Source organism: Mirounga leonina, unplaced genomic scaffold (genome assembly GCF_011800145.1).
Source record: "Mirounga leonina isolate KUSES-001 unplaced genomic scaffold, KU_Mleo_1.0 Mir_153, whole genome shotgun sequence".
In the NCBI taxonomy this organism is placed as follows: Eukaryota; Metazoa; Chordata; class Mammalia; order Carnivora; family Phocidae; genus Mirounga; species Mirounga leonina.
Window position 1 is genome coordinate 1044363 of NW_023270387.1, and position 13913 is coordinate 1058275.

The 13913-nt window shown below is 43.8% G+C and overlaps 1 protein-coding gene across 1 annotated transcript; it reads right to left on the minus strand.

Moving 5' to 3' along the window:
* Positions 1 to 910: 910 nt before the first annotated feature.
* Positions 911 to 10264, minus strand: MMP10 (matrix metallopeptidase 10). Its single transcript, XM_035008714.1, has 10 exons — positions 10160 to 10264; positions 9314 to 9558; positions 9072 to 9220; positions 8820 to 8945; positions 7219 to 7383; positions 6891 to 7035; positions 5338 to 5471; positions 2805 to 2964; positions 2072 to 2172; positions 911 to 1011 (listed from the first exon to the last, which is right to left on the minus strand). The coding sequence occupies exons 1-10, from the start codon at positions 10262 to 10264 to the stop codon at positions 911 to 913; spliced, it is 1431 nt and encodes a 476-aa protein (XP_034864605.1).
* Between the last annotated feature and the right edge of the window lie 3649 nt (positions 10265 to 13913).

Here is a 13913-nt window from a genome sequence, read left to right on the forward strand (position 1 = left end):
TTTTCCTCACTGTCTTACACCTTGTACTCAAGACAGTGTCTGTCATTAAGGGAATCAGTAAAAGAATGAGCAAGTCTCTGTAGGGTACCTGGTGTGGTGTGAAGCATACAACTTAGTGATGATAAGCCTGTCACACAGCTGGCATGTCCACAGAATCTATTATTACTCAGGAACTGCCATCTATAAAACGGGAACCAGAGAATATTTTAATGAAAGAGTGAGGAGGATATGAGAAATTTGATCTCCAGGGCAGTCAGGGTTAAAAAAAAAAAAAAAAAGAGGTGGCTGGATTTCAAACTAGTTTTATTTCACCTCTAAGTGATTACATTCATTAGATGATTTGCTAGCTTCTTAAGTGCCAATATTCTAGAATTCTATTTCCCAGCTTTGTCCAGACCAGGCACAGGACTACTAAGCTCTTTCTTCCTTAGGTGTGTAAGGAACGCCTATGATATCTGGAGGTGAAAATAAACATCCTGTGGGTGGAGAGACCAGAGAGTGGGGGAGGGTACGTGCCAGTCATAGGCGCCATCCGTGGAGCGTGCGTTCCCACTGCACCTGCTAGCGGAACATCTGTTAAGTGCTCAGTCCACACTGTGGTCGTTATATTAAAAATGAATTCGTCTAGAAAGAAGGAACAGGTCAAAAATAAAAATCTTTATTAAATAGCATATAAAACACCCATGGAGATACATTCTCTGACCAGGGCACACGGATGCCTCCCACTTCCACTCAGTGTGACCCAACAGCAAGTGAAGTGGTCTGGATAAATGCTCCAGGACACACAAAAGTGTCTACAGAGTTCATCTTCTTTGGCCACTGCAGTCGGGAAAAACTCATCATTTTGACTTATAATAAATTAGGTGAATAATTATTATACTCATTTGAATCTATATCCTTCATTTCTCATCTAACAATATAACCAGTTGTTACTCTTCAATGTATGTGTCACCATCCTGGCATTGGGGTCAAACCCAAACTGTAACGATCCTCTGAAGAAATAGGAAAATCCTGTAAATATAGACGAGGAAAACAGTGAGACATCTTCAAGTAAATCCATTTTGCAACATGCATAACTCGGAATAAGAGTGAGCTATTAGTGAATGGCATTTATGACGTGTGCTTCATAAATGTGTCACTGTGCTAAGGGCTCACGTGCTTCGTCTCATCTCTCCTTACCGAAAAAGTGTGAGATGTCACTAAGGAGGACAAAGGTGACAATTAGGGAGAGTTGGCGGTTTCCCCAAGGTGGCATCTCTAATCTAAAGATGGAGGGAGAACTCCATCTCCTCTGACGTCAAGGCCAGTGTTCTTAAAACATTAGATTACACTACCTCCAAAGTAATAAGATTCTATCATATTTTAAATACTCTTACTTTAAATACTAGGTCCTAAGGTGCAGCTTGGGAGGCCATTGGACCCAAGAGAATCAGCCAACAGCACAAAGCCCTGGAGGTCCATTTCCCTCTCCGTACACACTAAAGTCAAGTTATCTTAGCGATAAGATCGTGAGCCTCATGAGCATTATGATGGTCAAACCCTGGCATCTCCCTGCACATTCCTTCAGAACCAGCACAAGTGGTACCTTCCCATTTGCCCATTACCAAGAATAAAATTTTGTCTATTTTGAGCATATGGGAAGACTACTATTTATTTACAAATGCGTGACTTAATGTAGGCAATTACAGCCTGCAGCAGAAGTCCAGACAAATTCCCTTGGGATGGGGAAGAACAGGTAAGAGGATGAAAAGAGAGATGACAACCCACCATTAGTAACCCTGGCTCATACCTGGTTATATTTTTATACCAACATAGTGACCTGAGTAATATGGTGTGAGGAAGTACCCTTTGATGTTATGTGTAGGTATGAAACAGAGACTTGGAATTGATTCAGGAAAAATAAAATTTAAACTCAGTTTGCAGAAATTAGAAAGTTAAAATGTCCAGAAGGTTAGAGTAAAAAGAGTCTCAAACTAAATGATTTGAAAATTATTTGGATTCTCCTCATGCTTTTGATTCCATAAAATGCCCCCGAGTGTCCCCATGGGCAATAAAAGGAGTACCTCCTTACCAAATTCCTGAAATGCAGCATCAACCTCCGGCTCAACCCCTGGAAAGTCATCCGCTATTAGTCTGGGGAAGCCTTGCTCCATGGACTGGTTTCCATCAAATCTGTGCCAAGAGAAAGAAATACAGCTCAACATCGTGCGTGACATACTGTTACTTCCCCGGTGTGGAATCGCAGATCATTCTCAAGTAGGGGAAACAAAAATGTATCACTTTCCTGGACTATAAGCCTAGCACAGAAACGAACATTTTCTCCAGGAACCAGAGTATCATGCTATTCCACAGAGGTTCTTTCTCTATATGTCTGAGGTCAAGTTTCTAAGCCTCGACACAGAGCCCAAATGCCTTTCTGCCACAAAGGCCTGAGGACTGCATACACAAGAGATGCGAAGTGAGTTAATCACTTGGCTAAAAAACTCCTGGTTCTCTATCACACCTGCTCTGTAGACCTTGTCTCTACAGTCTGACACACCTGGGTTTCCTATGGTGGCCTGGTGTCTGGAACTCAGGTGGCCTCTCCTGATGTCTTCTGGTGTCTGGATCTATAATCCAGTGCCCAGCCATTCTGAGAGCCCTTTATTGTACTGGAGAAGTTGAGTAACTGTAAGTTGTCTTCTTCATAATCAGAAAGTGGGAAGTTAGAACAAGTTAGAGGGTGGGAGTGGGGGATTTCCTTAAAGAAAGCAAATAATTTCCCTAACGGGCCTCCATACAAAGCCATCCCATCTGAGTCTTACCGCCAGTATTTGTCCCCTACGAAGAAGTACGTTTTCTTCTTTTCCTTATCAAACAAGGCCGCATCAATTTTCGCTACGGTTGTGGGAAAACCCAGGGTGTGGATGTCTTTTGGATAACCTGCTTGTACCTCAGTTCCTCTGATGGCCCAGAACTCATTTCCTATTGAAAAAAAGAAAGCCAAGAAACTTTAGTGAAGACTTGTGGTTTTAGAAGATTTTAGTATGTTTTTGTGGAAAACAAGAAGCCTTGGTTTTAATTCCAACCGCTAACCCAATGCCCAGGCGATAGCTAGTATTTAACAAATACTCACCCAGTGAGTGAATGAATAAATGAGTCATTAATTCTGGTCCCTGTCCTTTCTGGGTCATATATTTATTATCTATAAATACTAGAGTTTATTACAGTTTATAATTACAGTGACTGGTCCTGGGTCCAAGTCTCTGTTCCATACCTACACATAACATCAAAGGGTACTTCCTCACACCATATTACTCAGGTCACTATGTTGGTATAAAAATATAACCAGGTATGAGCCAGGGTTACTAATGGTGGGTTGTCATCTCTTTTTTCATCCTCTTACCTGTTGCCGGTGACTTTTAATCTAAGTTTCTAACTTGGAACTCTCTTGTAAGCTTCGAATCACTAATAAGTTGGTTACTTATTGGACACTTTCCCTTGGGTCTCTTATGGTCACTAGTCCAGATTGGGCTTCTTCTGAATACCTTAGGAAGCCACCCAAATTTCAGTGAATTAGGACAGTGGAATCCCATCAGCGTTTGTGCTTCTATTTCATCACACCTCCCCTCCACGTCAACCCTGAATCCCTTCCTCACATTCCTGTCAGTTAACTAATCCAAAATGTCCATCTGTTGTCTCTCTTGCCTCACCTGAACTGAGGGAGGTGTACCTGTCTGAGCACCTCCAGATGGAGTCTTCCCTCGGTGTAGACAGCTCCTTCTGCCTTGAAGACATTTTCTACTCTCTACACACTCAGCCCCTGTCCACACAGCAAAGTTCTTCTCCTTCAACATGCATCCTAAACGTCATCTCCCCCCAGGGTCTTTGCTGAGCCCTGGGTGTGGGTCCAGGGCCAGCTTCCCTCAATCCCAGCTCTTACTGGATGTAACACTCGCGGCGGCGTCTCTGCTACTCTCTCTAGAACAGGAGCCTCTTTTAGGTTTGACTTCCACTAACCAGTACACTGCCTGGCATGTTGCAAGGCTAAGTAAGTGCTAGTTAAATTAACGGATGATAGCAATACTTCAGAGTCATAGAACCTTTTACAATATCCAACGCAACTTCACAATATTTCATTGACTCCTCATAAGAGTGAGATTGTCAGCAATACCTAACTTTGAAAAATTCCCACACCAGTTTGAGGTTTAAAAATACTCCCCAAAACTTAAGAGTCAAGGGAAAAAGTTAAAAACGGAAAAAAAAAAACTTAAAAGACGAACAAAATGAAAATCCTATACAACAAAACTTGTAAGAATGAAGCAAAAGCTGAGAAGGGGTAAGACTTTGTAAGTCTGTTTTAAAGGCATAAATGTTTATATACCAGAAGAGAAGAAAGGGCTGCAAGTTAAGGACCAAGCTTGAGTTATAAAAAACAACAGAATAAATTCAAAGATAGCACAGACAGGGGCAATAATGATACAGACAGAAACTAATTAAATAGAAAATCAAAATACGATAGAGAGGATTAACAAAGCTGAGAGTCTGTTCTCTGAGAGGATGAATCAAATTATTACATATCCTGTTGTCCCAGAGACTGGTAAAGAGAGAAGCACAAAGATTCAGTATTAGGAAGGACAAAGGGAACAAAACTTCAACAATAATTAAAATAACACTCAGAAAGTTTCATTAAGTCTATTTTTAAAATGAAGTTGTTAAATTCCTAGAAAAATATGTTAGCAAAACTGTCTCAAGACGTAATAGCAGCTCAAAGAGCAGATTAACAGTGGAGGAAGTGGAAACAGCACTTTACAAATGTGATACAGGAGCAGAGAGGCCCAGTCAGTCCCATTTGCTACTGCACCCATCCTTGCCCTGACACTGCATTATCTCATCCACCCAAGTGCCACGATGCAGGACATTCCTCCTCATCTTATTCTTCTCCAGGAGCATCCTGCCTATTCTTGGCCTTTGCTCTCCCACACAAGTTCTTAATTTGTTAAGAACTTTGTTAATTTGTTAATTCGTCAAGTTCTGTGAAAAATATTTTGGCATTTGAGTGGAAAATTCCTTGCATCTATAGATAAGTTGACGTTTTTACTACATTGATGGTATCATTTCCATATTACATTATTACTATTTTTCTATTCATGAACATGGGATAGCATACTTAGGTCTCATTGAATATTTTAAAATAAAACTTATAATGTTCTTTGTACACGTCCTATTTAAGCATCAATACTAGGTCTTGCAGTAATAAACCTCACAAAATTTAATTTAATGGAGAAAATTCATGTCTTGGTGAAACTTTTGCAATGGGATTTATTTCATCAAATTAAAATCTTATGTAGCACTTACCTTTAAACACAAAAAGGATATCCTTGCTTGTAACTTCATATGCAGCATCCAAGCCTGAGGGTAGAGAGGGCCAAAATGTAGCAATCAAATGAAATTCAAGTTCAAGGCTCCAGTGAGATCTACGCCAAAAATACCTGGAAGACATAGACATTAATCACAATGGTTTTTGTCCTTTAGATGGATATATAAAGGGACATATTCTCTTTCAGTTAATGACAACTCAGAAGTCGGTATGGGGCTGTCTTCCTTCTTATGATCCCAGGGTAATGAAATCCATGGCCATGTAATTATTTAGCTTAGTAGTGTTCACTGAAGGGAAGGAGAATTCTTCTCTACCCTGGGGGTCTTCCAGCTGGACTAAGAAGCAAATTTACATGAGATGGTGCACAGGAGAAAAAAACCAGTTTATTACGTACACACAGAGTCCCTGTTACGATACTGAGACCTGAAGAAATGACCAAGGTGGGCAGTTTTTGAGACAAAGAGCCCATCAATCTGTGAGGCACTGACAGGACAAAGGAAACTTAACTTTGGGAGCTTCAGTCACTAAGGAATTGTAAACAAACAGACTTGGGCCGGCAGAGTGAGTCTATTAGCAAAAAGTCACGAGGGTTGTGGACATGGCCTTCTGGGCTCCAAATGTCCCATCTCTGGTGATGAGGATGGGTCTTTACCTCCTGGCACAAGGAGGGCACCTTTCACCTGGACATTTATCTCCTGCTTTCAGGGGGACAGAGGACCGTCTCAGTGTCCTTCCTGCCCTGGCTGGCTCTTGAGTCACTTTTATTTAAAATAATCCATATGGTGGAGCGGTACATTTGGGGGCAGCCTGCCCTTGGCCCCTACACCATTGTAAAAGCCCACAAATGGTATGTATATTATGCACTCACTAACATCTTTGAAAAAAGTAGCAGGAAAAAATACACCTATTTATGTTTGTATGGGAATAGAATATCTCTGTAAAGGGATGAAGGATGGGTTGCAGTGATTGCCCATATGGGGAGAACGAGGCTCTGCAGAGGTCAGACGTGGGAGAGAGATTTTTCTCTCCACTCTGTGTCTTTTGGTGCTATTTTAATATTGTGCCAGAAGCATAGATCACTTTTTCTGAAATTAATTAATTTAAATAGTAGCGTTTGTTGGCAAAGGTAAAGATATAGTCCTACTCCTAAAGATGCACCCGTGTGTTCTGAAGCATGGCATGGTTGATGATATTTAAATGCAGCTATTACTCATTTGCTTATTCGTCTCACTCACTGTGTGTGCCAGGCCTGTTCTAGGCCCTGGGGCTCTAACACTGAACAACACAGATAAAACCCCACACCTTCGTCCAGCTTAAAATTCTAGGGACCCAGAATCATCCTTTGTAAGTCTGTTAAACAATGATCTGGACTATTTTAAGGAGGTGATAAAATGCAACAAGAACCAGATCTGAATGATGTTAAAGTGTAGAGGAGATATTTTCTTTAAACATTTCTGTCAAGTCTCTGTTCTCCCTTCTAAGCATGGTGCATCAAAAGAAGGGAGAGAGAAATGGAATCTTCTGGTCTGACCTGTCTTTAAAGAACAGGATTTCTCCCCTCAGAGTGCTGATTGCGTCGAAGGACAAAGCGGGGTCGCACGCGGCTGGGGTCTCAGGTCCTGAAGGCACAGATTCCGTGGGCGCCACGGGGTCCTCCGGGGAGACAGGGGGAGGTCCTGAAGGGAACAGATGCGGGGAGGCAAACAGAAGGACAACTGCGATGCTGTCGTCCGTGTATGTGCTTTCCAAACACACTCAGGGTACTTTGAGGGGAATTGCAAACGCTTCGTGCAGCATTTTAAAGTTTTCCCGAAGACCATCCCTGCAAAGCTATGCCTGACTGTTCCAACAGCGCTCACCGTACAGGGACTGGATGCCATCCACGTCATCCTGAGAAAGGCGGAAGCGGGCCAGGTCTATGAGTGTGTTGTAAACCGGGTACATCAGAGCGCGAGGGTTGGCCGAGTGAAAGAGACCCAGGGAATGGCCAAGTTCATGAGCAGCAACCAGGAATAAGTTGGTTCCTATTGGAAGAACACATGCCAGTCAAACGGGCTATCCTGAGAACCACATGGCATCTCCTCCTTATTTGTGGACTGGTTCGTGATTGACATAATCCCTACTTAATTATTCTTCAAGGTTCACTTGAAGTCAATATAATCTGAGAGCTTTTCACCATATTCCTCCTCCCCAGGTCTCTCTTCGGTCAGGGAAACCTGGTCACTTCACCTACAGTGACAATGATAAACACTGTGTCCAAAAGATATTATTTTTGGAGGTCCCAAGACTACCATGTCAACACGTGTCTCTTCATTGTCTCTAGAAATACAAAGTCCGTTATTGTTCAAATTTAGTAACATACGCCAGTGGTAACCTCAGTTGACATTAGTCACAGAGGATTCATGTTATTCCTCAAACTCTTATGGAACAAAACTGGTCATTTCCTGTGGGGATTTAGTCTGAGTTGTTCTTCCTCCTTTTCAAAATAATCAAATAGTTTTTGGTGGTTAAAAACCTTTCCAGGAGTAGGTGCCATGGGATAGGTACAATCTTTATTTTATTTTATTTAAAGATTTTATTTATTATTTATTTGAGAGAGAGAGAATGAGAGACAGAGAGCACGAGAGGGAAGAGGGCAGAGGGAGAAGCAGACTCCCTGCCGAGCAGGGAGCCCGATGCAGGACTCGATCCCGGGACTCCAGGATCATGACCTGAGCCGAAGGCAGTCGCCTAACCAACTGAGCCACCAAGGCGCCCACAATCTTTATTTTAAAACAAAAATATGTCCAATAACAGTTTTCTGCAGCCCAAACACAGCTGAATTCAGCTTTTCTTTATATGATAAAAACTTCTATTAAAATTAATAGTAGAAATTATTTAATCAAGCCTCCAAGTAATTTTGCAGAAAATAGTTGTTCAAATAAAGCAAGATCATTTCTTGCAGCACAAGTTTGTACTCTCCATAAAGATGCTCTTTGCATTTGTTTTAAAAATCCAAACAATCTTGAAAATAGCAATTGTTTCAACAATGTGTTTGCAAACTTCAGAAGCCACTTGAAAAAAATAAAATGTAGTTAATTTTGCTCATTGTGTTTAAACCTAGTACAATCTTTCAGAATTAATTTAGGGGGGAAAAAAGCTCCTAAGCTAGAGATAGTTACAGGCTTACTTAAATAGATGACTTAACAATTTCCTTTGCTTTCTGGCATTTTTCCTGATCTTTTAAGAGGAAAAGAGGCCAATGGAAAGAAAAGAAGAACCCCAAGGGCACATTTTAGGTTGGAAGTGAGTCAATGCAATTCATTCTACCTTAATCATTTCTAGATAAAATAATGAAATGCCCATTCACACATCGTAGTTATTAGGATGTTACATTTAGTGCTCATTCTGAATAATCAAAGTATTCTAGGATAGTGTTATACATTATTCCTGAAGCCATCCAGAGAGGTATGTGACCCACCTGATTTATCCTCCACCCATAGTTCATCATCATCAAAGTGAACGTCTCCATAAAAGCCAGGCCCCGGTGGGTAGGCATGAGCCAAAACATGTCCTGATCCATCGAAAGAGTTAAAGTCTCCATGGTCTAACAGAGAAAATGTTTTTATTGGAAAGATAGGTAATCACGATCTCTTTGGAACATCCCCCCCCCCCCCCCAACAGCAACTAGATAAATGGATGCATTTCATGTTCGTTTTTTTGTTTTTTTTACCTCTAACTGCAAAAGAGATCTTGATGTCAGCCTCCCCTTCATCAGTCCTGGAGAAAGTGAGTGGAGTCACCTCCTTCCAGACGTTCAGAGCTTCCTCAATGGCAGAATCCACAGCATCTCTCGGCAAATCCAGTGTATAATTCATAATCCTTTAAGAGAAAAAGTGAAGAAGACATTATTCCTCCTGTGATTGTCTTTTGTAAAATCTCGGTAGTACGTGGAAACCTCTTTGGACCCATTACCTGTAGGTAAGGTGGGTTTTCCTCCACTTGGGCATGCCAGGGAAGGTGGTGAAGTCCCCAACATCGGGAACGCCACACCTGGGCTTGCGCATCATGTCCAGAGTGTCCGAGTCCAGCTTCCCCGTCATCGCCAACCCGAGGAACATCTGCATTTCTCGGATTTTTTCAACAACAGGACCACCGTCCCTTCTTCTAACAAATGGTTTCGTATCTTTTGCAAGGTTGTAGTAGTTTTCCAGGTATTGCTAATGGAGTAGTAAACAACAAAAACTCAACCTAATAATTTAAAAGATCAAATTGGCATTATTAAGTAGTTCAAGAGTTAGTCAGCAACCCATCTAGGATGTGAAAAGGAGCTCCGTCCAGCTATAGAAAAGGAAAGGTTTTTAAAGGCAGAAAAGGGGCAGAAATTTATCCTGTTAATATAGACCTGGTTCAAGACTGAAGTGGGATCAATTCTTTTGCCTAAACATGACAAGTAACAATATGAACATTATTACCTGAAATTATTTGAAAATCAAAATGAGTGTGTTCCTCCTATTTCAACCAAAGAAGTTCTAAAGCCAGAGAAGTTTCACCCATTTCTCATTTGCTCCTCTCATTTAGCCCCAAAGCAGCTGCTAGTATTTTCTTAGACAAGCTGGAGGAATTCGATGCCCTTCCTGCACCTTGCTTCCCTTCTCTGCTCAAAAGTACGGACAACCCACTGCTAGCATTTTAACGTTCCCAGGGCTAACTTATTCCAACACAGTAACTACCGATCAAAGCATCCTTTGTGTGGCAAGACCAAGCAGGCACATTAGTTCCTGCCCCTGGGACTGGCCAGTGGCTCCCACCACAAAGTACCTGCACAAAATCCATGCTCGAGTCCTCCTTCCTCGCTGCTCCATTCAGTGGATACGCCGAGCAGACTGGCAGACATAACAGCACGAGGGTGGCGAGATGCCCCATTCTCCCTGTCCTGACCTCAAGAAAACACCTTTTCTGCCTATTGGCTTCTGTGTCTACCATCTAGTGGCTGCCCTTTTATAGGGGGATGCTGCTTTTATCTGAACAGCATGATTCACACATGTGTTTTCTTTTTAATCTGAACATCAAGAATATTCATAAAAGTGTAATGTGAAGCCATCCCCTTTTAAACTTGGATGAGGAAAGAATGACTGATTTCCAAGAAGTGGTTTCTGTATTCGTACAGAGGAAAAAGAATTGACTATTCACCTCGATGGGTTTACTGAGAAGTAGCTGAAAAGCCTGGTAAAATGTCACATGTGTAGACATTTTGAAAGCAGTGCCATTTTCTTTTAAAAAGACTGTATTTTAAACTCAAATACAAGCGAGTTAGGAATAAGTAGATGCATGGAAAGAGATTCCAGATATAACTTTGGTCTCAATGTGGGCATTGTTATCTAGAAGATCCTAGAAGAGGTATTTCATTTCTTGAGTTCCAGACCTCAGCCATTACTGATTTTCAGATGGATTTACTGTCCCTGGGGGGGCGGGGCGGACACCGAGCAGAGGAAGCTGGTGCTGGACAGGAGGGTCTGTTGAGGAAGGAAGGAGCACACGGATACTCCTGCCTTGTTCGCTCATTCTGAGCGGATGCTATGCATTTCAGAATGGAAGATTTGCTCACAGTAACCACTCTGTAAAACCTCATCACCTTGGAATAAATAAAAGCGTATCTTAGACTGAAAAATGCCTCCTACCTTCTTTTTTGCTTTTAAAAAAAAACTTTTCATCTTCATTTCCTCCCCCACCAAGTGCACAGGAGGAGACGGATGGATATTTGTATCAGGGAGTGATCACCGTCACCACTCACCTCCGCACGCACATCGAACGTTCTGTCTCCTTCTCTCCCTCAGCCCAGTGGGGTGTTGTTCACATCGTAAGTCTGCGATAACTTATTTTTATCAAATCCACCTATCAATATGGAGAACCCTAAAATCTTCGTAGAGTAGAATTCTGATTTTCTCCACTAGAGATAAATCATCTCTCCCGTGCCTGAAGGACGTATCCCATCGAAGTGACACGACTGTCAGTTCCTGAGGGTGCAGGAGTAGCTGCTCAGCACCACCCGCCCCCTGCGCAGAAGCGGCCGACTGCACGGGGTGGGCTTCCAGGAGGAGGCGGCTCTGGGGCCAGGGCTAGCTCAGGTGCGGTGGCGTGGATGGCCGTCAGCCTGGGCGCGGGCTGGGGCTGACAGCTAGACTCGGGGCAAGTGTATCATTTCTGTGGGCTACTGTCATCTGTAAAACTGGGGTGGATGTAACCTCACTCACGGGCTTGTCACGTGTGTTTTATGCCGGGAACGAGTCTTCTCTTACTGGCTCCCAAATGCTTACCAGACGACGCTCGCTGGTCTGACCAGCCGTTGGCGATGCTCGCAGGCACCGCTCCAGCGAGCTCTGGGATGCCCTGTCTCCCTTGGGCTCATCGTTGCATTGGTGTTGGCAAGTCCTGTTGACGGATCTCATGCTGTGGGAAGGACACATGAAAGCTCATGTGGTAACGAGAGCTGGGATTGTAATTGTCTGGACCAAAGCACGCGTGTCACGGGAGTGAAGCTGGTGCGTGCGCTGACGTACCCCTAACCCATCGCACCTGGACACAATGAAGGAGCCGGAGCGGGGGGAGTCCCGGGTCTGCCAGTAGGTCACTGGTTACGCTGTTGAACACGTTAACGTGTGTACATGGTCAGGCAAGTCTAGAACTGTTCCTTTTTTAAAAAAGCTGAAATCTTTCTAGGTATACACCACTGTATGCCAGGCCCTAAAATGTGTGTTATTCCATTACGGGCGCCTGGGGGGCTCAGGTCGTGATCCCGGGGTCCTGGGATCGAGCCCCGCATCGGGCTCCCTGCTCAGCGGGGGGCCTCCCTCTCCCTCTGCCCGCCCCCTTGTGTTGTGTCTCTCCCTCTCAAATGAATAAATAAAATCTTTAAAAAAAAAATCAACCATTACCACTTATATTTTTACCAAAAGCCTCTTGGCTCGTGCACCTTGGCTCTCGCCCCAACACTTTTCTCACACGTTTTTTGACGCTTTTTGTTTTTCCTCATTCTTGAGACTCACCCCTGAAATCGCCTACAGCTCACCTCTTTAGCTTCTGTTCTCTTCTCAGCTATCGGATCCTCCCGCTAACCCAGGTTTTCTTTTGGGCCACGTCTCCCCGCTCTGTCCCCTGCAGCTTTTGGCCTGGTGTCAGGAGGGGGGGAGGGCCGCGCGTATCCCCCAGACTGAGAAGGCGCTTCAGTGCCCGACACAAAGCCAGCCACCTCCCAGCGTTTACCCAGTTCGACTCGGGGCAAGCCCCCGCCGGGGCGCCAGGCGGACGAGCCAGCCCCGCCACTCTCCCACACACTTAGCCTCTGTCCCCGGTGCCAGCTTCTACGGAGTGAGGGGTGTGCTGGTGAGGTCACGGGGTGGTTATCTCAGGTGGGCGCCACCTGTGAGCCACAGAGGATCTTTGTTAGTTATCTGAAGTGCAGCGGAGGAGGGAGCACGACGGGAGGGCAAAGATCGAGCCCGTCAGTCCTGCGGCACCTGGGCCGCACGGGTCGTCATCCAGATGGAACGCAGTCTACGGTTCAGCGTGTCCTGTACCTAAGCCTGAGAAATGCACAGTGCTCCCCGCCTAGAGACGGCCCGATTCCTGGAAAACTGGTTACCTCTCACTTTTCAACATCCGGCAACGGCTGATTCTCAGATCGTAGGCACACACGTGATCCCAGGTCAGCCATATCATGACACCAGCCACAGTAATTTGCAACTTCTTCTTTCATTAGAAATCCTGATCTTGGGGGCACGTGGGTGGCTCAGTCGTTAAGCATCTGCCTTCGGCTCAGGTCACGATCCCAGGGTCCTGGGATCGAGCCCTGCATTGGGCTCCCTGCTCCGCGGGAAGCCTGCTTCTCCCTCTCCCACTCCCCCTGCTTGTGTTCCCTCTCTCGCTGTCTCTCTCTCTGTCAAATAAATAAATAAAATCTTTAAAAAAAAAAAAAAGAAATCCTGATCTTGTTACAGGTTGGGGTTATTGTGCAAAGCCAGAGACTTCCTTTCCCATGCTTTTAATACCACATTGATTGCTTCAGTATGGGAACACAGCCTACTGCTGAATTTTTACCCGTTTTATTTCTCTCCTAGTAATTCAGGTGAAGATTTTAGGTCACAAGTTTTTGCCATGAAAACGACTATCCACTAAGGAGACAAATTGTCAAAGCAGGGGTTAGACCTATCTCAGAATCGTGGCTTTAGTACTTACTGTAAATATTAGAAAGTGTGATTATGTATGGTGACCTATAATAGCCATTATTATTCATAGTAGTTGGATACGCAAAATAATGTTACTATATTTTCAGTTTGGATTCGGATTCATTGTTGGGTTGGTTCACCAGTATGGTGGGATTTTTTTTTTTTTTTTGGTAGGAAGAAACCTGTGAGAGAGGAGAGTAACAAAGATGAAAAATTCTGGGCTTTGGAGGACGTGGGAAAGAAAACACAGCAATCATTTCTTCAATATTTTCTATGGGGCAGGTTCTGTGCTGGGCGATGTGGCCTTGTCCATCTTCAGGAAGACCCTGGGAGTTTGCACTAGTTTTCCT